At 36.9% G+C, this 26,838-nt stretch overlaps 3 protein-coding genes across 5 annotated transcripts; all 3 read right to left on the minus strand.

Annotated features, from left to right (window-relative positions):
- Positions 1 to 692: 692 nt before the first annotated feature.
- LOC107724437 (uncharacterized) lies at positions 693 to 2,390 on the minus strand (the record flags this gene model as incomplete). The annotated part of the gene is made up of 3 exons (XM_016533371.1): positions 693 to 1,007; positions 1,096 to 1,199; positions 2,012 to 2,390. Coding segments are annotated over 3 exons (681 nt in total), but the record flags the coding sequence as incomplete, so codon positions are not given.
- A 2,851-nt stretch (positions 2,391 to 5,241) lies between these two features.
- znf207a (zinc finger protein 207, a) lies at positions 5,242 to 15,221 on the minus strand. 3 transcript variants are annotated; one of them, XM_016533368.1, is made up of 12 exons: positions 15,098 to 15,221; positions 13,789 to 13,915; positions 13,362 to 13,500; positions 12,987 to 13,163; positions 12,823 to 12,898; positions 12,650 to 12,720; positions 12,409 to 12,551; positions 10,187 to 10,267; positions 9,200 to 9,421; positions 8,723 to 8,879; positions 6,943 to 7,124; positions 5,242 to 6,744 (listed from the first exon to the last, which is right to left on the minus strand). In XM_016533368.1, exons 1-11 carry the CDS (start codon positions 15,136 to 15,138, stop codon positions 6,967 to 6,969), a joined length of 1,392 nt encoding a protein of 463 aa, XP_016388854.1. In that variant the 5' UTR covers positions 15,139 to 15,221; the 3' UTR covers positions 5,242 to 6,744; positions 6,943 to 6,966. The 3 variants fall into 3 exon arrangements, with proteins under 3 accessions (XP_016388854.1, XP_016388853.1, XP_016388855.1); XM_016533367.1 differs by having other exon boundaries at positions 5,243 to 7,124; XM_016533369.1 differs by lacking the exon at positions 10,187 to 10,267 and having other exon boundaries at positions 5,244 to 7,124; positions 15,098 to 15,220.
- Positions 15,222 to 17,044: 1,823 nt separating this feature from the next.
- Positions 17,045 to 26,222, minus strand: LOC107724434 (calcium-binding mitochondrial carrier protein SCaMC-3-like). Its single transcript, XM_016533366.1, has 10 exons — positions 25,604 to 26,222; positions 23,659 to 23,782; positions 22,823 to 22,910; positions 22,485 to 22,596; positions 22,219 to 22,377; positions 21,919 to 22,065; positions 21,709 to 21,822; positions 19,993 to 20,160; positions 18,559 to 18,709; positions 17,045 to 18,382 (listed from the first exon to the last, which is right to left on the minus strand). Exons 1-10 carry the CDS (start codon positions 25,802 to 25,804, stop codon positions 18,201 to 18,203), a joined length of 1,446 nt encoding a protein of 481 aa, XP_016388852.1. The 5' UTR covers positions 25,805 to 26,222; the 3' UTR covers positions 17,045 to 18,200.
- Positions 26,223 to 26,838: the final 616 nt, after the last annotated feature.

Raw genomic sequence — 26,838 nt, forward strand, 5'->3', positions numbered from 1 at the left:
GTGTGTGTGTGTGTGTGTGTGCGCGCACCCACGACTGAGTGTGTGTTACTGGGATGAGTGTGGATGGAGATACTGGGTTGCTTTTGCCTTTTGATTTTAAATGTTAAGGAATATGTCTGTACTGAGATTAAGAAGTCAGTGGCTTTTAATGTTTTTGTTTTCTCTCCTCATAGAATGTGATTGTTGACATGCACCGAAAAGATTTTTTGAACTATGGAGCTTCTTTCAAACAATTAATAAATTGCATTTTTGTTCTTGGCTGTAATGAATTTGGTTTGGTCATTTCTTAGTAGTAGACATCAGTAACCTGCAGTGTTATGTTTTTGGTTTTTTTGATAGAATGAAAAATAGTGTGCATGATATGTAGCAATTTGGATCACATAAAAACAAAATGCCCATGACAAATTATCAGAACGTAACCAGCCTGTATTCACCTTGCTTTATCTAAAATTACTCTTCTAAAACAAGTGGGTTAAAGAAGGATTGGGAAATGCAGTTTTAAGGAAGAACAACAACTATTTATTGCTAGTTACAAATATAGCAATTATGTTAGTTATTATGGCATTTATTAACTGAGGCAACAGAATATTTGTTCTTTTTAAAATATATTTGTCATTTATCCAAAAAAAGGAAAAAGAAAGACAGACCAAATGGTAAATTAAATATGGTGAAAAACTAGGAATTGTGACACCTGTACTGAACACGGTTCATTATATATATATATATATATATTTGTGTATGTTATAGATTTTAGCATGTTCCTGGAAATGGATATATTTCAATAACATATTTCACAACTAAGCTGATTTTTATGATTCTTTTTCCTGATGCTGTTCCACATTTGTCTGTTTGGGGGATCTGTAGAGGTTCTCCAGCATAGCAGATGTTTCTGGGGCTGGTGGACTAATCCAATGACTGTTTGCACTGCTTCCTTTTCCTTTCACACTTGACATGTCTTCATAAATTGGAGCTGTGATTTGACGCTCTGGCTCAGCATATGGCTTTTTCTGAGGATGAGTATTTTCACATTAGGAATGACACTGTATTGCTTATATGGTAAATGAAGTGTTCAGCTGTGGTGTTGGGGAACCTTACATAATGTGTCACAAATAGAGCGATGGCGGAGAGTAGGAGCAGACTCACTCCTACTGTGATGGTATAGATGAGCAGAGAATACCTCCTACAGGAGCACGACTCACCTGAAACAAACAGATTATGTGCTCAGATGTGGGCTTATTGTTCCATTGCTACTGCCAAACATATATAAGGGGTCATAACAAGGCAGCTCTAAAAAAAAGACAATAGTGTCATTATTTAGTTCAATAACAGTGTAAAGTTCATTTATTTTGAAACAAGTTGAATTCAGGCTTATAAGCAGACTTATAGAAGCCAAAATATGGTTGGGCTTGAGTTAGTTTAATGGGATAGTTCACCCAAAAATGAAAATGTTGTCATCTTTTACTCACCCTAATGTTGTTCTTCTAAACCTGTGTGAGATTCTTTCTTATGTTGAATATAAAAGAAGATATTTTGAAGAATGCTGGTAATCCCCATTGACCTCCATAGTAGCCTATTTCTTTCCCTACTATGGAAGTCAATGGGGACCAACAACTGTTTGGGTCTTCAAAATATCTTCTGTTGTGTTCAACATAAGAAAGAAACTCACACCGGTTTGGAATGACATGAGGGTGAGTAAATGATGACAGTTTTCATTTTTTGGGTGAACTACTTTTAATGTTGTTTCAGTATTGGTCTCTCACCTGATGGTGTCAGCGTGATATCGATAATATCACTGAACGTGTACTTACTAAACCATCTATTCTGGCTCCTCGTTGCCTCAGTTACTCAAAGTGTGGAGAATCAAACGGACATAATTGAAAATCGTGCAAAATATGGAAGGTTTATATATTCTGACACTTAGTACATTTACTTTACTGTTATCTGTATCCCTACTGTATCTCTAAAGATAATTCACGCTTTTGTAGACCTATAGGTCAACGCATTCACCAACCTGCCGCTTTTACCAGCAAAAAGAGAGTGGTGTTCGCCGAGAGCGGATTTGATGGATCTCCTGAGAAATCGCAGACATAAAGCCCCGTGTCTGTGGCTCTTAAATGAGAAAGAGTCAGAGTAACTGTGCGTAAATTCAGCTGTCCGGAGATATTGATTCGTCCCTCGGTCTCTGGATCTGCTCTCACGACTTCATCTTCATAGATGTTCAGCACACTTTCTGAATGAGCAAACCTTCGTCTCGGGTGCAGAAGCGATGGCCGGGGTTCACTGGCTTCTGCAACACAATCTATGGCCACCGATTCACCCTCCAGCCTTCGGATGTAATGAAAATCTTCAGATGCTGAAATGTCAAGTAAAAAAATAAATTTAAAAAAATCACGTATCATTGAATCTGATTGGTCATTTTTGAGCGAGATGCTAATGGTCTAAAGAGTTTCTATATTTTTCCTATTTAAAACTTGTCTCTTCTGTAGTTACATTGTGTACTAAGACCGACGGAAAATGAAAAGTTGCGATTTTCTAGGCCCATATGGCTAGGAACTATACTCTCATTCCGGCGTAATAATCAAGGAACTTTGCTGCCATATGTTTTGGGATTGCCCTGAAGTTAATCATTTCTGGAAACAGGCATCTAAGACTCTGAAGGACATACTGGAAGTTGATATATCATGCTGCCCTAAGCTTTTGCTTTTAAATGATGACTCATCTTTCGGTTTCTCTCGGTCTCAGAAAAAATTGTTATTCTCTGGATTAACTGCAGCAAAGTTCCTTGATTATTACGCTGGAATGAGAGTATAGTTCCTAGCCATATCGGCCTAGAAAATCGCAACTTTTCATTTTCTGTCGGTCTTAGTACACGATGTAACTACAGAAGAGTCAAGTTTTAAATAGGAAAAATATAGAAACTCTTTGGTAATTTTTGAGCGAGATGCTAACGGTCTAATCAGATTCAATGATCTACGCTAAGCTGCAGCTAAAAGAGCTACCGCCAGACCCGGAGATCGGCTGAATGGATTCGAAAACGGTAAAACTCAACTGTTTAACTCTAGGGGAGTTGGAAAATGAGCCTATGTTCAAAAATAGTGGAGTGTTCCTTTAAGCATTTTTTTTATTCAGCTCAATACAGGTAAAATACATGGGTTCACTGTTACTGAGACGGCATATTTTTGTTAACACGTGTCTCAAGAATAACTTAAAATGGTCACATAGGCCTACAATAAAATAAAATACTTAAAATGTGTAATATAGCCTATGTAAAATATTAGGCCTACGCTTTTCCTGTTTAAAACTGTAAAAGCTGCTATGACAAACTGTATTGTATAAAGCACTAGCCTATAAATAAAGATTTATAGTTTATTTATATCTATACATTTATAAATGAAATTTATGAGGTCAGTTAAAATAAAATTTAATTGCGATACCCGAGACAATGACGTGGATTATTCAGATTCTGGCTTTTTTTCCCCTAGTAAATTGAACTGATACTAATACAGCATAAACACACAAAACATTCCTACAGTGTCCAGTTCAATGTGACTTACCTAAAGTCTGCTCCCATAAAATCCAGAGGAATACGCAGGCTCTCATGGTGCGCTTATTAAACGTTTTGAATAAATATCCAAGACAAGCGTGGCTTGTGCTGCACTTGCCATCATCACCCTTTTTATCTCCACAGAGCTCCACCCAATGCACAGGAAGTTCAGCAGACATGTCTGTATTTGTGTTTAGCGCTTAGTAATATATATATAACGTTCAGTATAAATGTTTCCGAATTTGCGTGCCAAATGATTTCCTTCTCTGAATTTATTTCCAGTCCTGGCATGCAACATGACTCCACACAACTGTGTGTGTGTGTGATTTATGACCAAATATAAAAAAAAATACACAGGTAATTTGGATTTATCTCAGCTTTTATTATTTTTAAACAGGACAAAAAGAAAAGGCAACTCAGTGCTGCACTCTAATGCAATGAATTAAAAAAAAATAAAACAATAGACAGATCATAGGCCATTTCAAACTCTGAAACAATTCAAAGAGAACAAGGACTACTGATTCACATACAAGTCGTAAACTTACCAGGCGACCAGGCAAAGAACTAGTTGACAGTGAACAGGAAAGCAATGATTCCTATCTCTACCCATCAACAGCAGGTAAACAGATTTATAAATCCAGAATAATTATACTTATAAAATCAAGAGTGAATGAATAGTAGCAATAGATAAAAGAAACATAACCACAAACTACTCAAAGAAAGTACTTTACAAAACACAAACCATCTTATTCATATGGTCAGCTAGATGCTAAATTAAACCTTGAAGCAGTTCTATGGATTGATATCAAAGCCAAACTGTGGACAGAAATCCATCAAATACAGCATTAGTGTCAATAAACATGCCAACCTTTTCCAAAACCAGTCGAATAGCTTGTTAAACAAAATCACACATTAATCCCCAGTGCTACTGCTCAACTGCGTCATTTATTATTATTAAACTTCTATAATGTATCAAAAGCACACTATATACACACACGCGCATATATATATATATATATATATCTTACCACATATAATACTCCGGATTTTCAACAATGCTCATGGAAAGAATCTGAGGCACACTGAATAATTTCACCTCATCTTTCAGTTTGTAAAAATAGTAAAGTAACAATAACATTTAAATATGATTGTTTAAGGTGGAAGAACTCTTCTTGTGTTTTATGAATGTAATTCTTGTGGGAGAGTTTAAAACCTCAGCTCCATGTAACTGCACAAAATCAGTTGGTTAGCACACAAAGTATAATGCTATAGCACGTTTATGAGCAAGGTGCTTTTTCTAGTTTGCATAACTGCTTTCATTGCAATTACTACATATCCATTTCCCATTTGTTTCTTACAAACGGAGAGAGGAGTCAAAATCAGTCTGTGGTAATCAACAGCATGCCATAGATGTGATTGAAAACAACTCAACAGATTACTTTAATAAACACTTCCGTTCAAAAGATTGAGGCTGGTAAGATTTTTTTAATCATACTGTATTTCAAAATACAGTAATAACAGCAATACTGTGAAATATTATTACAATTTAAAAGCAACTTTTCTGTGTGAACACGTTAAAATGTCATTTATTCCTGTGATGCAAAGCTGAATCTTTAGCATCATTTCTCCAGTCTTCATTGTCACACAATCCTTCAGAAATCATTCTAATACACTGATTTGATGCTCAGTTACTATTATGAATATTGAAAACAGTTGTGCTGCTTAATAACTTTGTGAAAACACAGACTTTTTCCCCCCCAGGATTCCTTGAACAGGTGGTAAAAAAAATAATTTAAAAAAACAGCATTTATTTGATATAGAAATCTAGTAACAACTGTATTTATGGTAACTTTTGATCAATTCAATGCATCTTTGCAACATACAAACCTTACTGACCTCAAACTTTTGAAGCACGTGTATCTATTTTTAACATGTTAGCTAAAACTACGAGTTAGTTAAGAGAACTCTGCTGATATTAATAAACCCGGGGGCCATCACCAAACTTGCTCTAAGTTTGGGGACATTTGTATCCAACAGCCAAACGGCTGTGAGGCCCCCTGAATACAGAGAGGAAAGAGAGAAAATGTGAGACTTGCCTCAGCCTGTGCAGGGCAACACTGAGACTCTGCCTCAGCCAGTCCCATGGCATTGCTACAAGGAGAAGAGAAATCCTCAGTTTAGGACAACAACCACAGTGAACTACAGTCACCTTCTTACCTGCCTCTTCCTGAAAACCACAAGTAATGAGCCTTAGCCTGGACAGAAATGATTCTCAGGTTATTTCAGTCTCTCAAGACTGTGATTTTCAGGAAACTGCTATCTGAATGGTTGTTTTTCTTTTTCTAGCAGCCATATGTCCTTGCATAAGAAGCTGAAAATTTAAAGGGGTCTTATACATGTCCACTACGTTATTTTTTCTCCCATCAAAAATAGTCATACTTTGTTTATTCCATGATCATTTATCACCGTGTCACTTTCTGTTGCAGCACAAACTCTTATATTGTTAGTTTGTCTGTTGTTCACTGACGTCAGAAGCTGTGAGATGTTATGATGATGGTCTTTTTGGACTGAGGAGGATGTTTTGTGCTGCAACAGTTACATCAAGTTGACATGGTGCTAAACTCATTTATCTCAAAAGATCAAGGAAAACTTGATTCCTCATGATTTGACCCCTTTAAATCCAAACTTTAATATGAAAGGACCATCAAACGTGGATGCAAATGCTTCAGTTTCCCTCTCACCCACAAACACGTCTCAGCACACTGCAATCACACAGCTTTCATACAAATAAACAACAGCCATCACGTTGAGCATTTGTAGTACAAACCTTGTGAGGTTGTCCTTTACTTGCTAATGAAAAAAACAGCCGTTAGATTTCAATAATTTATTACAATTAACAGAGGAACAGTACAGATAGCATTCACAGGAGTCTTATATTATTGGCCCTACAGAGAGAACACTGTAAATGTAGACAAGCAGACATAGAAAAATAAACCCAACAGTGACAACTATCTGAAGCCCTCACCAAGCAACGCTGGGGACGGGACGTCCAACAGCACCTATGGGTGCTGCGAAGGCTTCACACTTTTAGTACAGTAGTAGTATATTTACAGTGACTTGCCTTGTTAAAGGTGCTGTACGAAACTCCAGCCGCTTCAAATTAATACGAACCATATTTACTACACTTCACTTCTAAAAACCTAAACAAAACATGAGAAAAAAGCCAGACTGAATGATCTGCAACAAAGGGTAGGTCCAAATAATAGACTTGGTAAAATCAAATGTCCCATGCGTTACACAGTTTGATTACTCCATCTCCTCATTGCAAGAAGGGTTACGGTTACTGATCTGGCTTGTAAAGCACGCCACTAGATGGCAAAATGGTTGAATCACCAAACCTAATGAAGACCGGTGGTGACGCTTCAATATCGGCCTCCAGGAGACATTACAGGAGGTCTCATGCCAATGGCGGGCCGAGGGGCTCCCTGGTAGGGAGGGACCATGGGTGGGGCTTGTCCGTAAGGAGGCATTCCTCCTGGGACGTACCCAGGCACTCCCTGCAGCGGAGCACCGAATGGCCCTACATGAGAGGAAATTGATTAGCTGCATTTGAAACAGATTTTTTTTTTTTTTTATGGTTATCTTACGCTGTTATTCTTCATTAATATACACTACTGTTCAAAAGTTGGTTGGATGGTAAGACTGTTTCATTATTTTTTGAAAGAAAGGAGTCTCTTTTGCTCATCAAAGCTACGTTTATTTGATCAAAAATATAGCAACAACAGTAATATTGTGAAATATTATTACTATTTTAAAAAATCTGTTTTCTATTTTAGTATATTTTAAAATGTCATTTATTCCTGTGATGCAAAGCTGAATTTTCAGCATCATTACTCCAGTCTTCGGTGTCACATGATCCTTCAGAAATCAGTGTTAATTTTGACAGCAAATTTTGATTTAGTGTGTCTTTTGACGAAAATGCCATTTAGTTTTAGTCATATTTTAGCCTTTTGAATTGTTTTAGCTTTAGTCTAGTTTTGGTCGACTCGATATCATACAATTTTAGTTGACTAAATCAAAATGTTTTTTTTTTTTATTTCTGCATGAATGTTTCTGCAATATATGAGTGGCTTTGGAATATAAATCGCTGGACGTTTCAGATTAAAAAAAACACGACTTCTATTTCTGAAAATATCACAGTTAAGAGATTTATAACAGTGGTTCCCTGCATTATTACAGCAAATCGCGTGATTACAGTATACTAAGCCGCTGCAATGGAGCAGCTCTAATGCTATTAAATTAAAGATGATGTAGGCTACCATAGAGAGAAAAAAAATGAACAGTGAAAGTAACAAACTTGTTTTTATGGTTTTAGTTTTAACTATAAAAACCTGATACTAGTCAAATTTATTAAATAATATTTTGAATAATGTTCTTAGTCTGTTCATCCTGTGATGGGGAATCCCAGACAGAAGCTACAATAGTTGTTAATTAAATGGAAATGAAATTAAATACAATTTATGTACCCAAAATATGAATAATGACCAGCAAAAAAGCTTGAAATGCACCATGACTCTTATTTTGATATGTCTACACAGTGGACTGTACAGTAGTAGGCTGCTCATTCAAGTTCAGATGAGGGAAATAAAATATGCATTCTTACAACCATCTAAAACATTACCATATAAACATTGTATAGTAAATATTGTCATAATTCATCAACATTAGTTCATAAGCAATTGCTAGGCATAAATGTGTGCTATTCATTGATTACAACCCGCACTGAAGCAGTCTGAAGCGCTTCTTAATTATGACAAAAATAATTCATCAACGAAATTAACACCGTTCAGAAATCATTATAATATGCTGATTTGCTGCTCAAGAAACATTTCTTATGTTGAAAACAGTTGTGCCGTTTAATGTTTTAATGGAAATTGTCTTTTTTCAGGATTCTTTGATGAATAGAAAGTTCAATCGAACAGCATTTATTTGAAATAATAACGTCAATGTATTTACTCTCTCACCTTTGATCAATTTAATTGCATCCTTGCTGAATGTAAGTGTTGAAAATCTCACTGCCCTCAAATTTTTAAACAGTAGTGTAACAAGACTTTCCCTGTCTTATTTTGAAATACAGGGGGCATTCCAAAAGTCTGAAAGCCCTCAAATGCACCCTACCTTGCATGGGATGCCTAACACCCGGCTGCTGTGCAGGAATGCCCTGCAGAGGGGGCAACACCCCCCCCATCGGTGCAACTGGTGGGGAAGTCACGTGGGCCTGTCCTGCACTAGGGACTTTACACTGGTAGCAAGGCAGCTGTGCTCGCAACTCCTCCTGTCAAACACATAACGCAAAACGCACAAGCTGGTAAGACATAAATACGGGCTTTTTTGCTTGCTTTATTTCTTCTGTGGAACAAAGGATTTTGTGACGTCAGTGTGATCTAGTGTTGTTTTAGTGGCATTGACTTTCAATGTATGGAAAAAAGCATTATTCAAATGTATGTTCCGCAGAAGAAAAGTCTCAGGTTTGGAACAAGACAGTCTGGAATAATCAAACAGGTGTTTTATCAAATGAAAGCATGCACCGTTCCAAAGCTGACCAGTTATTCCTGCAAAGGTTAAAGATCAAAGCACAGAAACAAGTTCACTTACCAGTGATATATCTTCATCAGGGTGGATCAACTTACTGGTTGCACTGGTGGTGGTGAGGGTGGCAGGCTTACTTGTGACTGTAGTGCCAGGTTTGGCCACAGTGCTGCTCGTGTTGGCCGCAGCAGTGGCGGAGGACTGGGTGTAAGCTGGGAATGTTGGTTTGGGAGCAGCAGAAGGTGGTGCAGAGGAGCTCACCGCTACACCAGAACCAGCCTGCTGGACCTGCAGAGAGAGACCAATTAGACACATTCAGTGATTCAACTAATTCTGGCCAATAAACCACTTGATTTGATGTTTTGTTATTTACTTTATCTAGAAATAAAGAACAAGCACATTTTTCAGGCAAACATTTGAGATGCACGATGTATATGGTATAAATCAGTTACTGGCCAATATTAAAATATTGATTCGTGCATACTAATTATTACCAGTGCTGGCCAACACTCACTTAAAGTCAACATTTAAAAACACTAATAATTTCATAACACTATACATTACATACAGTACATTCTAATAGTGTGATGTAAATTCACATGTAGCATTAAAAACTATTGATTTCAGTTATTAGCTTTTTTTATTTCTTTTTTTTTTTTAAACAGCTTGGAATTACTATCAGCCATAACATTCAGTCTGATCAGAATTATAATTTTAACATCAGTGCATCCCCAACAAAGGCTTTAGGTTGATCATGATCAAGTGTCCAAATACTTTTTTGGGGGCCTACATACAGTGACAACGTGATTATGAAGGTGGATTTTACACAACTAAAAACCAGAAGAGAGAGAAACAGACTGAGTTTAAATAAGATAATTAAGCAGTCTGTCATTTCTCAGCCTCAATTGAAATTAATCTCGTTTGAAGCACTACAGATGTCCTCTAGAGCAAAGTCAATTATTCTAACAGGCAGTCTGAGGTCTGTCTGCTGTTACATGCCATCAATAGTTTTATGAAGCAGCTCTTTCACTGAGTCAGCAAGCTACTGCATACTTGGGACAGCGGTTTAGAGGATGCTGACAAACTGTCCAGACTGGAGGAGCCTGAGCTTGTGCTTGGAGCTCGAGTCCCCATCTGCAGCATGGAGAGAGAGCACACAATAAAGACCCTCAGCTGTTTGATTCTGGACATGACTGCTGCTCACCAAAACTATCATCAACACACTTAACACTGAACCTCAGTTTGTTTAAAATGATGCTCTCAAATAGGGATATGCCGGTATCAAATTTTCATGTTGCGATTAATTGCTAATGCTTTTATCACGGTATAATCACGATGTTGAAATTTAGTTTAAAAAAGTGCTGTCATAATACAGTATAACAGGTTTAATAACATTTTTCTTATAACAAAAATATCTGAACATTTAAATGCAATAAAGCAATACAGAAATATAAGGGTTTACTCTTAGTTTTTTCTGTAATTTAATTACAGTTACTTCTGATGTAAAATTCGGAATAATTTGTAATATATAATTATTCACGGTATTTAGAAGTGCCCACGATAACAATATCGTGCATATTCATTCCCGTGATATATCGCATTACCGAATACCAGCACAAGTCTACTCTCAAACTACCAGCTCTAAGGTTTGTTTTAATGGATCCTCACGTGTTAAAAGTTAATCCATTAATACAGCCCACAATTCAGTTTTCATAAGCTGGTTTCATTGGTCTCATTGGTCTTCATAGGGTTTAACAGAGTTTTTTAACTGCTGGTCCAGTCAGGATAGTAGTTCATTTTTATTTTTTTTTGTCTGTCAACATTTTCATTGGTCCAACATAAACAATAATCAATTTCATTTAAAAAAATATAAATAAAGCAGCACTTTATATATGCATCAGACATTCAATGGTTTTTAACAAAATAATTAATACACTTATGGGAAACCAATGGCTTGGATAATTTGAACTTAAAACCTCTGTATTAGGAGCACATCTGCAAACCTGAAAGCATCACTGTCAGTGGCATGAAGTGACAACAATAGGTTCCTTTACATGCATTAATTATTATCATCAATCTAATTTCTGATTCTGAATGTTCTTTTTATTTGAACACTAACGTTTTCAATCTGACTTACATTTACATTTACATGTGCATTTATGTACTAAAACAAAACTTGCTATGCTATAATGTCACCAGAGCTGTGAGTATAATAGGGTTGTGACGGTGAGGAAATTTTCCCACCGGTTAATCGACGTGTGACAACACCGGTAATACCGGTATCACCGCGGGGGCGTTCCCTCTTTTCCTCGCATTCCTTCTCTTTTAAATAGCTTGTAAAAGTGGTGTGCACATTTTACTTTCACTTTCAAATAGCGGCAATTCAGAGTAAAGCAATTGTTCATTTTTAGTTTGTTTGAATTTTCCCTCTTTTCCTCGCTTTCCTTCGCTTTTAAATAGCTTAAAAGCACCGTGCGCATTTTACTTTCACTTTCGAATCAGCGGCAGTTAGGCGTCAATTGCTTGAATGAAACAACAAAATACAACATCAAACTCACTTTAGCGTATATATAAAACCAAGCCTAGAGTATAACCGTTGTTTCTGCTTTAATGACATACGAAAAGGAAAGCTGACAAATATGTCAGAAGAGCTTAGCTTTAGCAAATATTTAGTAAATATTCTCCTCCATTGACGAGTTCATAAGACATAAATAAACGTGCATGTTCATAAGTAGTAACACGCATGTAAACAGAGATCTTATTATGAAAGGGCTCTGGTAAACATACACATAATGGCACTTATGCATTCAGGTATTTTGAATCTGTTTGAGGAGACATATTCATATTCAAACATTCGGTGTTTTTTTCCTGTTTTTTTTTTTATTATTATTTCAGGTCTTCACTGAACTTCACTTCCCTACTCTCTCTTCCTAACCAAATAATTGTTGTTTAGTGAACAAAAATCTCATAGCAAAGAAAAATACTGTATGGCCAGAGTGTAATCAGTCCCTGAATGTGATGTAATAAGAAATATAAACCATTTAAATTTACTTCCGATGCCTTTCAAAAATGATTTTTTGAAGTTGTAAATCCAACAAAAATAACATTTTACAAGATAATACTTTTTCAGTCTTCCCATTTCAAAATGCAACATTTAATTCAATGTGTTACTTGCCATTTCTTTGTTATTTGTGTAAATTGTAAATTGTATATTTACTAGCAATTTCTTAGTGGCAAAAAGTTCATATGCCAAGTTGTTTAACGTAGCATCATACCTGTCCTGCACTGGGAAACAGTGGTTTGGAGACACTCGGCTGTGACGTGGGCACTGTTGTGGCAGGCACAGCCGGCCGAATGGTAGGAGGGGCCTGAGCCATGTGGGGTATGCCAGGGTGATGACCCATGGGAGGAGGTATTCCTGAGCAAAACAATGACATAATTATGAACAAATATTAAAGAAAGATAAAGAAATAAATATTGGTTTCATATATGTAATGAGATGGAAGGTTCCTTTACCTGGTGGCATGCCTGGCATCATTGGGGGCATTCCATGTGTAGGTGGCATCATCCTACTCATTGGCATCATGCTATTAGTTAAAAACAACAGGAAGGAAATTTTTTATGCAATAAGCATGGATTAATCACAAAACATTAACAAATAAAACTATTCCAATTCTATTAACTTCTACCCTGGAGGCATCCCGTGCATGACAGGAGGCATCCCTGGCATCATCGGGGGGACACCAGGCATCATTGGGGGCATTCCTTTGAGAGAAACCATTTAAGCGACACATAATAAATATACTATGCATAACATCTTAAACGGGGTGTTTTGTACTATTACAAAGCACACCTGAGTAGCTTCCAGGTGGCATCCCTGGTGCTGGGACAGTGGCCATTCCTGGCTGGGTCATAGGGGCATAGGCTGCCTGAGGCTGTACGGTTGTTGCTGGTTGCTGGAAGGAGGTACCAGCCTCTTCATCTGAGTCATCTTCATCAGAGTCATCTTGCTGTTTTTTCTTCTGATTTTCTGTTTCCAAAAAAGGAGAATATAGTTACTATGGGTTTACTTGGGCTACAAAAAGAACAGGGCTGCGTTTCCCAAAAGCATCGTAAGCCTAAGTTGATCGTAGTTCCACTGGTTTCAATGGGTCTACGAAATACTTAAGCTTACGATGCTTTTGGGAAACGCAGCCCAGATGAGTAAATAGGAATTTAAATGTTCTACCCTGTGTTTTTTGTTCAAGCACACGTCTCCTCTCCTCCATGTCTTTCTCTGGAATACCCTCCATTCCATAAATCTCCAGCTCTATGTCAATCCTTCCCGGTATTGCATTAGGGACACCATCAATGGTTTCTTTGTGAACCTTAAATCAAACAAAAACAGATTTGAACATACGGCAAATAAAACATACATACACACATATACATACATAATATGACACAAGATAGTTATAGAAGTTTACAGAACTGACTCAGCAACAGCTGAGTAAAACTGTTTCATCTGAGCATGTGGCACTTTAAGCACTATCTTAACACATAACGAATATCGCATTATTTAATGAGTTATCGCATATCGCATTTTTCTTTAATATCGCACAGCCCTAATATATATACACACACACACACACACAGTATATAAAATAACTACATACCTGCATACAGTGGATGGCCAGACCAGGACCAGTATATAACTTCTTGTGACATATATGACACTTAAAGTGCTTGGCCTTCTGATGCTGAACGAGAATCTTTTCATCATCAAAATCCCTGTTGCAGTACCTGAGTTTGCAGTTAAAGTCAAATAAACAAGAACAAAATCATAACAAAACACCAAGAACAGCAGAAGGGACATAAATTAACAACATTGTCAGCATAAGGATGCTTAAAACTTTAGTTTTTACACATTTCTTTCACTATTATACCCTTGTAATGTGGTTCTCAAACTTTGCCTCACCCCACCAAAAAAAATATTCAAAGGCCCCATGACATTTCCAGTTTTTAAAGGGATCCTATTATGCTCTTTTACAAAGTCTTGATTTTGTTTTGGGGGTGTACTAGAACAGGCTCTCATACTAGGTTGTTCGAAAAACACATTTCTTTTCACATATTTTACATTATTAAAACACCTCTCTCCCCAGTCTGGCATGAACGGCTCGAACAGTTCCTGTATCAAATGAAGGCCCGCCTTCTGAAATACGAAATGTGCTGTGATTGGTTAGCTGGGCCAGTGAGTGTTGTGATTGGTTAGCTGGGCCAGTGTGTGTTGCGATTGGCAGCACTCGGCGCCTGCTCGGGAAATGTCACGCCCCTTACCATAGCCGCCTGCCAGCTTTAGCACCCCTTTAACGATTTGCTGAACAAGGATTAAGAATAAGGATTTTTTTTCATAATCACAACTGCTACCTGAGAAATTTTTAGAGCAATTTGTATATTCAATAAAATTCTCAAAAAGTTTATTCATTACAATTTCACAAAATTACAAAAAGTTATTATTTTACGTCAATTCCTTTTAAAATTATGATGCATTAAAAAACGACACTGGGAATCGTGGTCCTGCAAAGAAAAAAAAACAGTTGTTAAGGAGGCGAGTTATTGAGTGGGAAATTTCTTTATTTTTATTTTTAACTACTGGATATTTGCTTGTTAAATGCTACCAATACAACGGTATATTTTGTTAGTGGAAGCGTGAAACTAATCCACATATATAGAGAGACAATAAAATAATTGTCACTTAAATCTGATTCATAAAGTAACAGGTCTTCTCTTCGCGAACGTTCAAACAGAACGCACATTCGAATGGTTCTATGATGTACAGAGAGGCAGCTCAGTATGTTGAGACGCGGCCTTGATATCAGAGAAACAATACATTAGCCATTCGTAAACAGGAAGTGGGCCAATCCGTACTAATAAACAATTCGAAAAATATTAAACAACGGTACGATCGCTTTTAAAGAAGGATACCAACACCAGGGCTTCATCTGCTTCTTCTTTTTTCTCCCCATGATTTATTTACCAGCCTATTCCGCGAACACCACACTGACTGACGCCTACCAAAACATTAGCAAAACTAAAATGGAGTAACGCTAAATAGGACATGACGACGGCTTTTTCCACGCACTGACACCGCATCACAAGGAATACCGCCACCAACTGGACAGGAGGTGCACAACTTGGAATCTGGTTGGTGTTTAAATGATAGCAAGTTAAAAAAAACAAAATAAGGAGGAGCTGAACACGCAGCGCCAGTGGTTTTTTTTGTGGGGTTTTTAATGGGGGGGGTAGAAAATGTTAAAGGGGTCATATGATGCTGCTAAAAAGAACATTATTTTGTGTATTTGGTGTAATGAAATGTGTTTATGCGGTTTAAAGTTAAAAAAACACATTATTTTCCACATACTGTACATTATTGTTTCTCCTCTATGCCCCGCCTTTCTGAAACGCGTCGATTTTTACAAAGCTCATCGGTCTGAAAAAGCGAGGTGTGCTGTGATTGGCCAGCTATCCAGTGCGTTGTGATTGGCCGAATACCTCAAGCGTGTGACGGAAATGTTACGCCCCTCACATACTGTTGATGCCGTGTCCGGCCGGAGCGACGAGACATAAACATTAAAACCCATTACAAACGAGGCATTTGTTGCATCCAGTGGGGACATGATTACAGATTATAATGACTTATACTGTCTTTTTACTCGTTGCGTTGCGTTGCATCGTGCCGCGTAAACATGAAACTCTGTCTGCATTTATGATCGGAGAAATTACAAACAACAAGTGCTACTCTACACTGCCCAAAAAAACTCACGTTTGAATCGTCAGTGGCAAATCCTTTAAATATAAAAAAACATACTTACAGTCTGTGAGTCAGAACAGACGCGAAAGAAGAAGAAGAAGAAGAAGAAAAATAAAATAAAATAGAAAAACTATTTTTAAAAAATTATTTACTTAATTCAGTCATTCATTCATTTATAATTCTTCATACCTGCACTATAATCCTTATTTCACTTTCCTTCATCATCACTTAGTCACCCTTTATCAAAATAGGAAGGATATAAAACTTAAATATATAGTTCTGAGTTGACCTCACCATTGTTTTATGGCATTATTTAATCAGTGCTATCTGTTTTAATAGCATTTTGATTGTGATGACATCATCTGAAAACAAATATTGTTTTAGATAAAGTCAAATATGAGTAAAATTGTATTATTTTATTTTGTTTGACCTACATTTTAACTTTAAAGCTCAGCATGTTTAATGTTTTATTAAAAACAAGCCTGATTTGAGAAAAACAGCAAGATAAATGGAAGTAAGATTTTTTTTATTTGGCAACCAAAGATTCACAGAATTATTATTTTTTTTATCATTAATAACCTTAAATGTATTTATTCTCTGTTATACTTTTTTTGTACACTACCATTGTATACGTTTGATTTCGTTTGATTTTCATTTATTTATTTTTAATGTTTTAATGAAGTCTCTCGTGCTAACCAAGGCTGCATTTATTAGATTAAAAAAAAAGCAAGCAGGGAATCATTTCCAGACTGGCTCAATAAAAACAGCATGCACATCTTATAAAGTGAATACAGCATGTCAAGGCACACTACTCTCAATGCAATGCATTCAAGCAAAAAAAAACAAAAAGTAAATTCAGTTCCAAAACACAATCTTCAGAGGTAATTATTTTTCTAAGATAAGTTATAAATACATATCTCAAATAACTACATTCAAACAGTATTTATACCTAAAATCATATTTCATATTCAAAATTAAAGGCAGGCATTTTTATATTCAGACTCAAATAAATCTGCATTAGATGCAACTACCCAGTTCAATTATTTGGGGGAAAAAAAAAAAAAATGTATAATGTGTTTCTGATAAACAGAGTCGGGTAACAGCAGTCATGATTTATGTTAAACACACATTTCTTGTCAGCTTTAAATATAACCGTGCTTTGCATATTTCTTATATGGATTAGAGCTTTCGAAACACATAAAACATGCAAATTGCGAAACCACTTAAATCACTGACATCATGCACTACCTGTGGCTCAAAAGCCCTTTGTGTATAGATTCATAAATTACTTTCAGACACATTTTTTAGCATTCACCACAGCACATTCCTTAATAAACACAAATAATAAACTCCCCTTTTGATCTAATACCCTTGTTGTTGCTCCATTTGCAAGTTGTTCAAGGCAGTTATTTATACCATTTACTTCATTTTAACACTAAATCCACTTTAACAATGAAGACTGAAATATCTGAAAAGGCTAAAACTGTAAAAAGGTAGCAAAGCAGCAGAGATGTCACAAAAGAACATCACAGGTCAGTTTAAGATATAAATTCAACAATCATTTGAAGAGTGCAAATCCTTTGATCATTAAAGTGTAGCAAATAGCATGCTTACCTCTCACGGACCTTTACAAAAATATATGAGCTGTACAACAGTGTAAATCCCTGCTGAAACATGCATGCTTTATAAATCATTCGGAAATGTTATGAAACCCATGCGTACATTAAAACACCTTCTTCAACATGTTGGTCAGTTTTAGGAGGGAAACTTTGGTTGTCATTTTAAAAAAAATAACTTTGTTAATCCTCCTACAAATACTGCAACATGTCACCATCACTCCCTGTCTTTAGGTATCTTTCTTTACACAATTACCCCACATTTATCACCACGGAAATAACATTACATTCCTTGTAAAATGAAGTACTATTCAATGGTGTTCACCTTTGCAGATAAGAAGTTGTTTATGTGAAACTGCAGGTAAATAGATGTAATTCAGTAAACCTGAGATCTCCAAGCTGCCAGTCACAGAGAAACACTCTGAACACAACCTTAGCCCAACATTATCCTTCCATCCTATTAAAGTATAAATTGCCATGGGAATGTGATTTGCGTACAATGTAGAGGTTTTTAGGTCATTCATTGGCTATGTCTTCTTCATTCTGTTGTCTAGGGGTCCTCTGTGCCTCCCTAAGGCTCTTTTTACGAGGTTCAGGAGTTTCATCGTCCTCTTTTTAATACAGGTTCTCTCTTTCTTTTTCACTCTGATTCTGTCTTAGTTTAAGATCCCACTCCCAGTGCTTTCTTCATATGCTCATAAACCACATAAGAGATGCTAACAGCAGGAATGACTTTGAGGAAATTGGGGGCAATGCCACGGTAAAGTCCAGGAACGCCTTCATGGGACACAATGTGCTTGAACTGGCCAACCATTGACAGCTGAGGAGCGCCATCTGCTGAGGCTTTTAGGAAGAAAGGAAGGAGGAGTGAGGTTAGAATTTCATTTTGTATGTGTGTGTGTATGTGTGTGTGTGTGTGTGTTTTCATTGTTGTGAACATATTGTGCTTCTTAAAGAATCACAAAATAAGCAGAATGATATGTAATAAGAATTATGTGAATCTGTTTCGTCTCGCTCACCCTGAGCCTGCATGTGTGTGCGGATTAAAGCCAGCGGGTAACTAGCCAGCTGCCCACATGTGCTGGACACAGTGCCACATCCAAGAAGCACCAGGACGCCAGGATCAGCCGAGCCCATGCAGTACCGCTGTAGCCAAGCGTTCTTTAGAGTCTGTTGAAATAACAGACAGAAAAGAGCAATATAGATAGATTTTAGATAAATCTTTTTCAAAATATACCAAAAATATATTGTTAATATAGATGTTACACCATATTTATTTTTGATACATTTTAGTTATTATATTTCCTCATATTTTTGGCAATTTTTAAGAAAATATTTTCAATCTAAAATATGTATATTGTCCAAAACACACACATATATATATCACATATATATCTATAAGATATTAAAGGTGATTTTCTCAATATTTTTTATTTTTTTGCACCCTCAGATTCCAGATTTTCAAATAGTTATATCTCAGCCAAATATTGTTCTATCCTAACAAACCATACATCAATGGAAAGCTGATTTATTCAGCTTTCAGATGATGTATACATCTCAATTTAAAAAAATTGACCCTTATGACTGGTTTTGTGGTCCAGGGTCCAAGATATATATATATCTTTCCTTTTAAAAATGCATTTTGTATTTACTCAAAATGTATTTTAAAATTGGAAATGTGTTTTTTTTTTGTAATATATTCTGGCATTTGAAGTGAAGATCTACACAAATATTCAATTTGACAGAAGTCATGCTGTGTACAATATACCATCTTTCAAAAGGGGTCAGTAATATTTTTCAGTGTTTTCGAAAGAAGTCTCTTATGCTCACCAAGGCTGTATTAAATATACATATAATATATAATATGTATTAAAAAATAAACAATATTGTGAACTATTATTACAATTTTATATTATTACTTTTTCCTTTTTTGTATATTTTACAGTAATGTTCTTTAGTATATTTAGTATATTACTTTAGTATACTTTAATTTATTTCATTTCATTGAATTCAGTGTCACATGATCCTTCAAAAATTCATTCTAATTTGCTGCCTTGTGCTGCTTAATATTTTTGTGGAAGCCATGGTACTTTTTTCAGGATTCTTTCATGAATAAAGTGCTCAAAAACAGCATTTATATCAATATAAATCTTTTGTAACATTATAACTGTATTTGCTTTCACTTTTAATCAATTCAATGTATCCTTGGCCAAATAAAATGACTGCTTTTTTTGCCACATGGGAAAGAATGAAATGGGGTTAACAGATTTGTCAAGACCATCACCTGAGAAGATCTGTGAGTTGTAAGAGGAGACCATAGAACACAACAACGTAAATACATAACATATCATTTAACCGACCATATCAACTGAGAACGATGAATTCCTAGAGCGTGACAGTGAAAGCAGGGATTCACAAACATTTAAATGTGTTAAAATACACACACAGCCTACCTCATACACAGCCAGATCGATGCCAGCATATGGGATGATGCCAAGTGTGTTGGGCACATAGCCTTTGTAGAACGCGCGCACTCCTTCTTTACGCAGTATCTGTTTGGCACAGTCTGCCATGCCAGAATATTGTCCTGTCTTCCGCAGGGTCAGACGCGTCTTCAACACCTGGGAAGCAAGGAGGAATAGAGTAACAATATACAGATTTTAAAAAATTAAGAGTATAGAGCAATGTACGTTTGGAGGTCACTGGTAACTTCAAGCTGCAGCAGCTCCTTCCAGCATAAATAAATGGAGGACTTGGCTTCCAAAATGTGATGCTGATCTGCCTCATTAAATACATATTAGAAGCCAGAAAAGAAGCTTGTTTTCTGCATTTAAACCTACCAGGAATAGAAAGACAATTTGTATGTGTCAACCAGGCCCAGTTCATTTTTGACTCTTTTTTGTGCATTTAGAACAACATGTGTTAACAGGCAAACAGCAATTAGGAACAACTTTTGTTAAACAACTTCCCGTTACATGACTCTCTGGTATTTCTACTTTACGTTAGCAGCTATGAGCATTACTTGAGATAACAGATACTTTTACAGCCAGACATTATATGAGCAAGATCACTAAAGGAATGTTCCAGGTCCAATACAAGATTTAATTTGATAATCCAAATCATCTTTCTAGACATCAATATTACTACATTATGCATATTATATTTAAGTATTGTAGTTATACTTTTTTTTAAAAAGTGTTTATTTTATTATTTATTACCTTGCCATTGTAAGTGTCTCACTCAACCTATTTTTTACCCATAAAAATGCAAAGCACAAGTTGAAATATTTTCTGTAGTAATCAACATTAGAAGAAACATAATGCACTTGGACATATGTTATACTATATTATATCTACACTACCATTGTATAAGTTTGATTTCGTTTGATTTTCATTTATTTATTTTTAATGTTTTAATGAAGTCTCTTGTGCTCACCAAGGCTGCATTTATTAGATCAAAAATACAGTAAAAACATGAATATTGTGAAAAATATTACAATTTAAAATAACTGTTTTCTATGTTTTAAAAATGTAATTTATTCATGTGATACAAAGCTGACGTTTCAGCAGTTATTACTCCAGTTTTCAGTGTCGCATGATCCTTCAGAAATATTTCTTATTATCAATGTTAAAAACAGTTGGGTTGTTTAATATTTTTGTCGACACCATGATCTATTGTTTTTATTTTTTATTCTTTGATGAACAGAAACTGCAAAAGAACTGTATTTATTTAAAATAGAAACCTTTATCTGGTTTACTGTACTAATGTCAATCTATAATTGTAATTAAAATGATCATTTATAGACATCAGTTTGACAGCTTATTCGGAAATTTTCCATGTCCATTTTCTAACTCTGGCACAGATCTTTCGGTTTATATCCATCTACTTTATACAATATCTGTAGAAGTGCTTATGATAAAAAAAGACGATAAGTACAGATCTAAGGCAACTGAATTCTTCAGGTCTTATCTTTATAGAGCTATTTAGTCATGACGTCAATGTGTAGGCCAACCCAGAATGCTAATTTGCCATGGATTCCCTCAGGAATTTCTAATGGGCTTTTAGAAAGCCAGTTTTCGATTTACAGTATGAATGGAATAAGGTCTGTGGTTACATTAGCTGAAAAGTGAAAGTCTGTTGATGTCTCTCACTTCCTCCTCCTCTCTCACCTCCATGGGGTAGATGATAGTCTGAGCTGTAGCTCCTGCCAGTGATCCAGCAATGAAGCGTTCCTGAACTCTTAGAGAGCCACCCTCCTTACTGCCTCTGATCAGCCATTTGATCTACACAAGACATTTATTATAGTTAACTTGCATTAGACAGTCTGCCACTCAGGCCTAGTTAAAAACAGAGTGGCTACTGGATTCTGCTTTGTTTACCTGCTCATATGCCATGAATTTGATAGCTGACTCCGGCGCAATTTTGAGGACATTGATGCCGTTGCCTCTCCAAAGGGACCTCAATCCTCCTTCCTGCACCATTCCCCGCAAGCCACCAAACAAACTCACACCACTGGAGCCATGGACCTGTTGAAAATCCACTTTCATTATGAGTATTGTACTTTTCGCAACAGAACTGCAAATGTAAGATTTATTTATTTCTGTTGAGTTTATTTGATACAACAATGACTGATAGAAACAATAAAGCTTCAATCAAATATTTTTAAGAGTTGACCGAACCTGAAGGAAAACTTTAAGACGGTCGAGAGGAGCAGTTCCCGTTCGCGATACGGCTCCTGCCATTGCCCCGGCCACTAGCTGTCTCCACACCACACCTGAACGCCGCTCTTTCTCTGAGAACTCATCCGGCACAGTCAGCTGCTCTCCAATGTCCAACATCTGAAACGCATACATTATAGACTCAATGGACAGGTAAAGTTTACATTCCTAAATTTCTATGAATATCAGGCCTACAATCTAATTTCTGAAAAGTGCTGGAAGTAGACCAGAGAGTGTTTCCAGTAGTGGGCGATGTCCTCCATGTTGTGCAAGGGGTTAAACAGGAAGTGGTCCCGCCACTCGTTCCAGTCAATGGTCATAGTGCCATCTCTGTCTATGCTGACACACAAAGGGAATATAAAATATATAGTTAAAACAAGTGTTTGTTTTCTATGCCCATTGAAACTATGTGTGACTCAACATGTGGGTGCTTCACAGCAACATCTCAAACTCCTTTGAAAGCACAGCCAGAGTGGGAGGTACGCGTGTAGGCTACATGACATTGATTAAGCACTAAAAAAAACAAAAAAACACAGTGTTTTGTGAAAAGCTGAAGTGCTCTAACCTCTGCAGGATTCTGGAGGCTTGCTCTGTGGATACATTCACTCCAAGGCTGCGCAAGGAGAGCTGAATTTCTCCAACATCTATGTGACCTAAAATCATAAAATACTCCAATGCTTATTCTGTACATGGGCAGCAAAGGATACACTATTGTTCAAAAGTTTAGGGTCACTACGTTTTTTTAATGTTTTTGATAGACGTCTCTTATGCTCCCCATGGTTGCATTTATTGAATGTAAACATTGTAAAATATTATTACTATTTAAAACAACTGTTTTCTACTTTAATATATTTTGAATGTAATTCATTCCTGTGATGCAAAGCTGAATTTTCAGCATCATTTCTCCAGTCCTCATTCATGTCACATACTCACATTATCCTCTAGAAATCTTTCTAATATGCTGATTTGCTGATAAAGAGACATTTCTTATTACTATCAATGTTAAAAACAGTTGTGCTGCTTAATATTTTTGTGGAAACCATTATACATTTTTTTGGGCTTCAATGATGAATAAAAAGTTCAAAAGAACAGCATTTATTTTCAAATAGAAGTCTTTTGTAACATTACAAAATTATAAATGTCTCTACTGCCCTTTTTGATCACTTCAATGCATCCATGCTAAATAAAAATATTAATTTCTCTAACAAAAGAAAACTTCCTGACCCCAAACTGAATGATAGTATGGCATATACTACAAGACAGAGAACCACAAAGGTTCTGATAATTCTAACAAACACTTTAAAAGCAATCATGCAAAGTGGAAATATGCATTTTCCAGGAACTATTGTGAGGTTGCAGTTACAGTGGTAAGATTATGATTTGTGAAAAGATCATCCAGACCATCGTTGTTGCGGTCCAGGCTGTGGAACATGAGTCTGAGCTCTCTCTCGTGTGTGCGCAGATACTGTGTGAACTCCTCAAAGTCCAGCTGGCCGTCATGATCGGTGTCACTCACACGTACAACCTAAGGGGTGGAGGAAGTGAAGAGTGCACGTTTAAGGGCACGAATGTGAGGGTTGGAGGAGTTATACGTGCACTTTATGTAACTGTAGCCATGTCTATGTAGAATGTGGAACAAAGAGAAACTAACAGAAAACAAAAAGGAGAGAGAGGAGGCATTGCTCTAAGCTTACAGATGCAAGGTTTCTGTTTGTGTGCAAAGCCCTGCCAGCAGTCTGCCGACTCCAATCGCAAACACATTGTGAACTAGAGCTAATCTCTCCTCTTGCATCACAGCACTTGACAAACAGTCACACAACCCAACAGCACAGACATACCACTGGCACATAGTGTCGCTCTCCCCAAGGAAACTTGGAGTCTCCAAGTTACGTTCATAATGGCACTTTCATGGTTTCATCCTTAGCTACCTGCTGAAGTAATCGTCACAACACAACATATGCACTGTCTTGTAAGCCGCTTCAGCAGGAAGGAGTATGTTTACAACATGACTAAAAATGTAAATGTCGTTAAACTGTTTTTTCGTGTGCTAACATGCTGCAAGTTAAAGAAAAATGTCTGTTAAATTGCATTATAGAATAATGCATAGAATAAGATATGGTCTCAATCATCATACTGTAAAATACTTTAGTATAGAGACCAATTCTCACTATTAACTAGTTGTTTATTAGCATGCCTATTATTAACATATTGGCTGTTTATTAGCATTTAAAGCACATATTCTGCATGACCACATTCTACATCCCTAATCCTACCCAATACCTAAACTTAACAACTACCATGCTAACTATTAATAAGCAGCAAATTAGGAGTTTACTGAGGAAAAAGTCATAGTTAATGGTTTGTTAATAGCGAGAATTGGACCTTAAAATAAAGTGTGTGACCGCATTATTTTATCACATTAACAAAAGAACATGCTGATAGATGTTAATTTAACTTTAATTAACATGCTCACAAAGTAAGTTATAAAAGCAGATGTAAAATAATTACACATGTATAGTGAAGGATGGAGTTCATATGATTAGCTCATTGGCTAAACCAGTGGTTCTCAAACTTTTTGACTGGAAGGCCAACACAATGTCCGAAGTGAGGCCCCTTAGGATAATTATGACAAAGCAGCTTGTTTTTTGTTAATATATTGCAGTAATGTGATTAATTAATTTAATACATTGATGATATATACGAAGATATATTTTGTGATGTCATAAGTTATATTCAGTTTTCAGCTGACGTCACATCTCACCCTGCGATACAACACTTTCCAGTCTCCCTACCCAAGCAACGAAATTAGACTTTTTAGTCTGGAGGTCTGTCAGTATTGCAGCGTGGATAGAGAAGTCTAACTCTTAAATAAATTACACGGGATCATTTGTCCTTGGTCGCAGACACGACAGTGTAAGTTTCACTCTTGCTAAGAGTAGGCATGACAAAAACCACACGGTTTATAAGTTCATGATGTGAAAATTCACCATGGTTTTATTATAGTAAAAGTGTAGTAACCATGTTTTTTGGCGCATTTATTACCATTTGTATAACCAGTTTTACTACAAAAACCATGGTTAAACTATGGTTAGTGTTGCAAGACCATGGTTAATTTGTGGTTACCATGATTTAACTATAATAACCATGTTTTTTGTTTTTGTTTTTTTTTGTAGTAAAACCATGGTTAATTTTCGTAAGGGGTGGTCTTACTTACCAAACATGAGACCTGATAGCCTATGTTAGGGTTTCATATGACTGCAATTCACCGCACATTAAAGCTCATCTCCCAGAAATCAACATGTTTATGGTGAACAACTACTATAACTTCCCAAAGTAAGCGACCCACCTCGTCCACCTCACTGCGACCGATCCCCCAGGCGGTCAATCTGGTGCGCAGCTCATTCACATCGACCCTGCCATCTTTATTTAGATCCAGCTGATCGAACAGCTCGGCCCATCGTTTCTCCTGCTCTGGATCGGACACCCCGTTATCTTGACAGCGAGCCCATGTCCAACACGAAGGAAACCGACTCCTCGCTTCGCCCATATGAAACAGTTCTCGGTGAATACGGGGCAGATTTGTCCTCGAGTCAGAGCAGGCAGAGCTGTATTAGGTAGAAGAACTGCATCCTACCTCCCAAAATACAGGTAGCCTACTTCTTCAGCAAAGACCACTTTGAGGATTTATGGATTGAGGTAAATAAAAACAGCTAAATCTATATATATAGCCTCGTTCACCTGTCAGAGTCCCGCCACAGCCTATGTTAAAAAAACGCGTTTAAACGGGCGCACCGGCGTTGCTCCACTGTAGCCTGTGCCGATTACGGCAGAGTTAATCCAGGAAGTATTAAACCTCTGCCCCTCTGGCTAGAATAATAATCCCCGTGTCTGTTCCACCGGTCCTCTCAAACCCAGCTCCATCAACTCAGACCACACGAAGAGCAAGCGCCGCATGCACCGGTTACCGCATCGCAGCGCGACGGAGATCTCCGCATCCAAACGCTCAGCTATCGCTCGCACTAGGTTTACGAGTCGCGTCTTTTGCTCATTTTTACCGTGGTGTGCAGGATGAGTGCCGTCGCCGCTGCACAGATTTTAAGGGAAGGGCTGGGTGTCCCAACTCTATTAAAGCGCCCCGAGGAGCGATATCGTGTCATGGATTGCCTGTTTACGAGCAGTGTGCAAATTATTCTCTGGCTTTTACGTCGGTCTGTTTTTATGGGTTCGTCTTGTACCCCTCGCACATTTCGCGAACGGTCAATTTAGATGTCTGTGATATTTAAAACTATATATAATTACAGTAGGCTATCTTGTTTAACCGAATGATAGGCTTTTCCTAAGGAAAAGCGCTTCAGCAGCGTGTTGCTATAGTAACCTCCTCAGGTGAAAGCGGTCTAGGGAGCGCCATAGTGAACGCGCGGAGATGATTCACTTTCAATCTTTATTACTTTTGAGATTTTCTAAAACCTTGTATTGTAAACACAGTTACAACGCTAAAATATTATACCTGTATCAAATATATGCAAAAAAAGCCCCCTTCACATCTATCCCTTGGTTGAAAACCTTTGTTGTCTCCCATTG

The sequence above is a fragment of the Sinocyclocheilus rhinocerous genome, unplaced genomic scaffold (genome assembly GCF_001515625.1).
Source record: "Sinocyclocheilus rhinocerous isolate Xijiao unplaced genomic scaffold, SAMN03320098_v1.1 scaffold485, whole genome shotgun sequence".
Lineage (NCBI taxonomy): Eukaryota > Metazoa > Chordata > Actinopteri > Cypriniformes > Cyprinidae > Sinocyclocheilus > Sinocyclocheilus rhinocerous.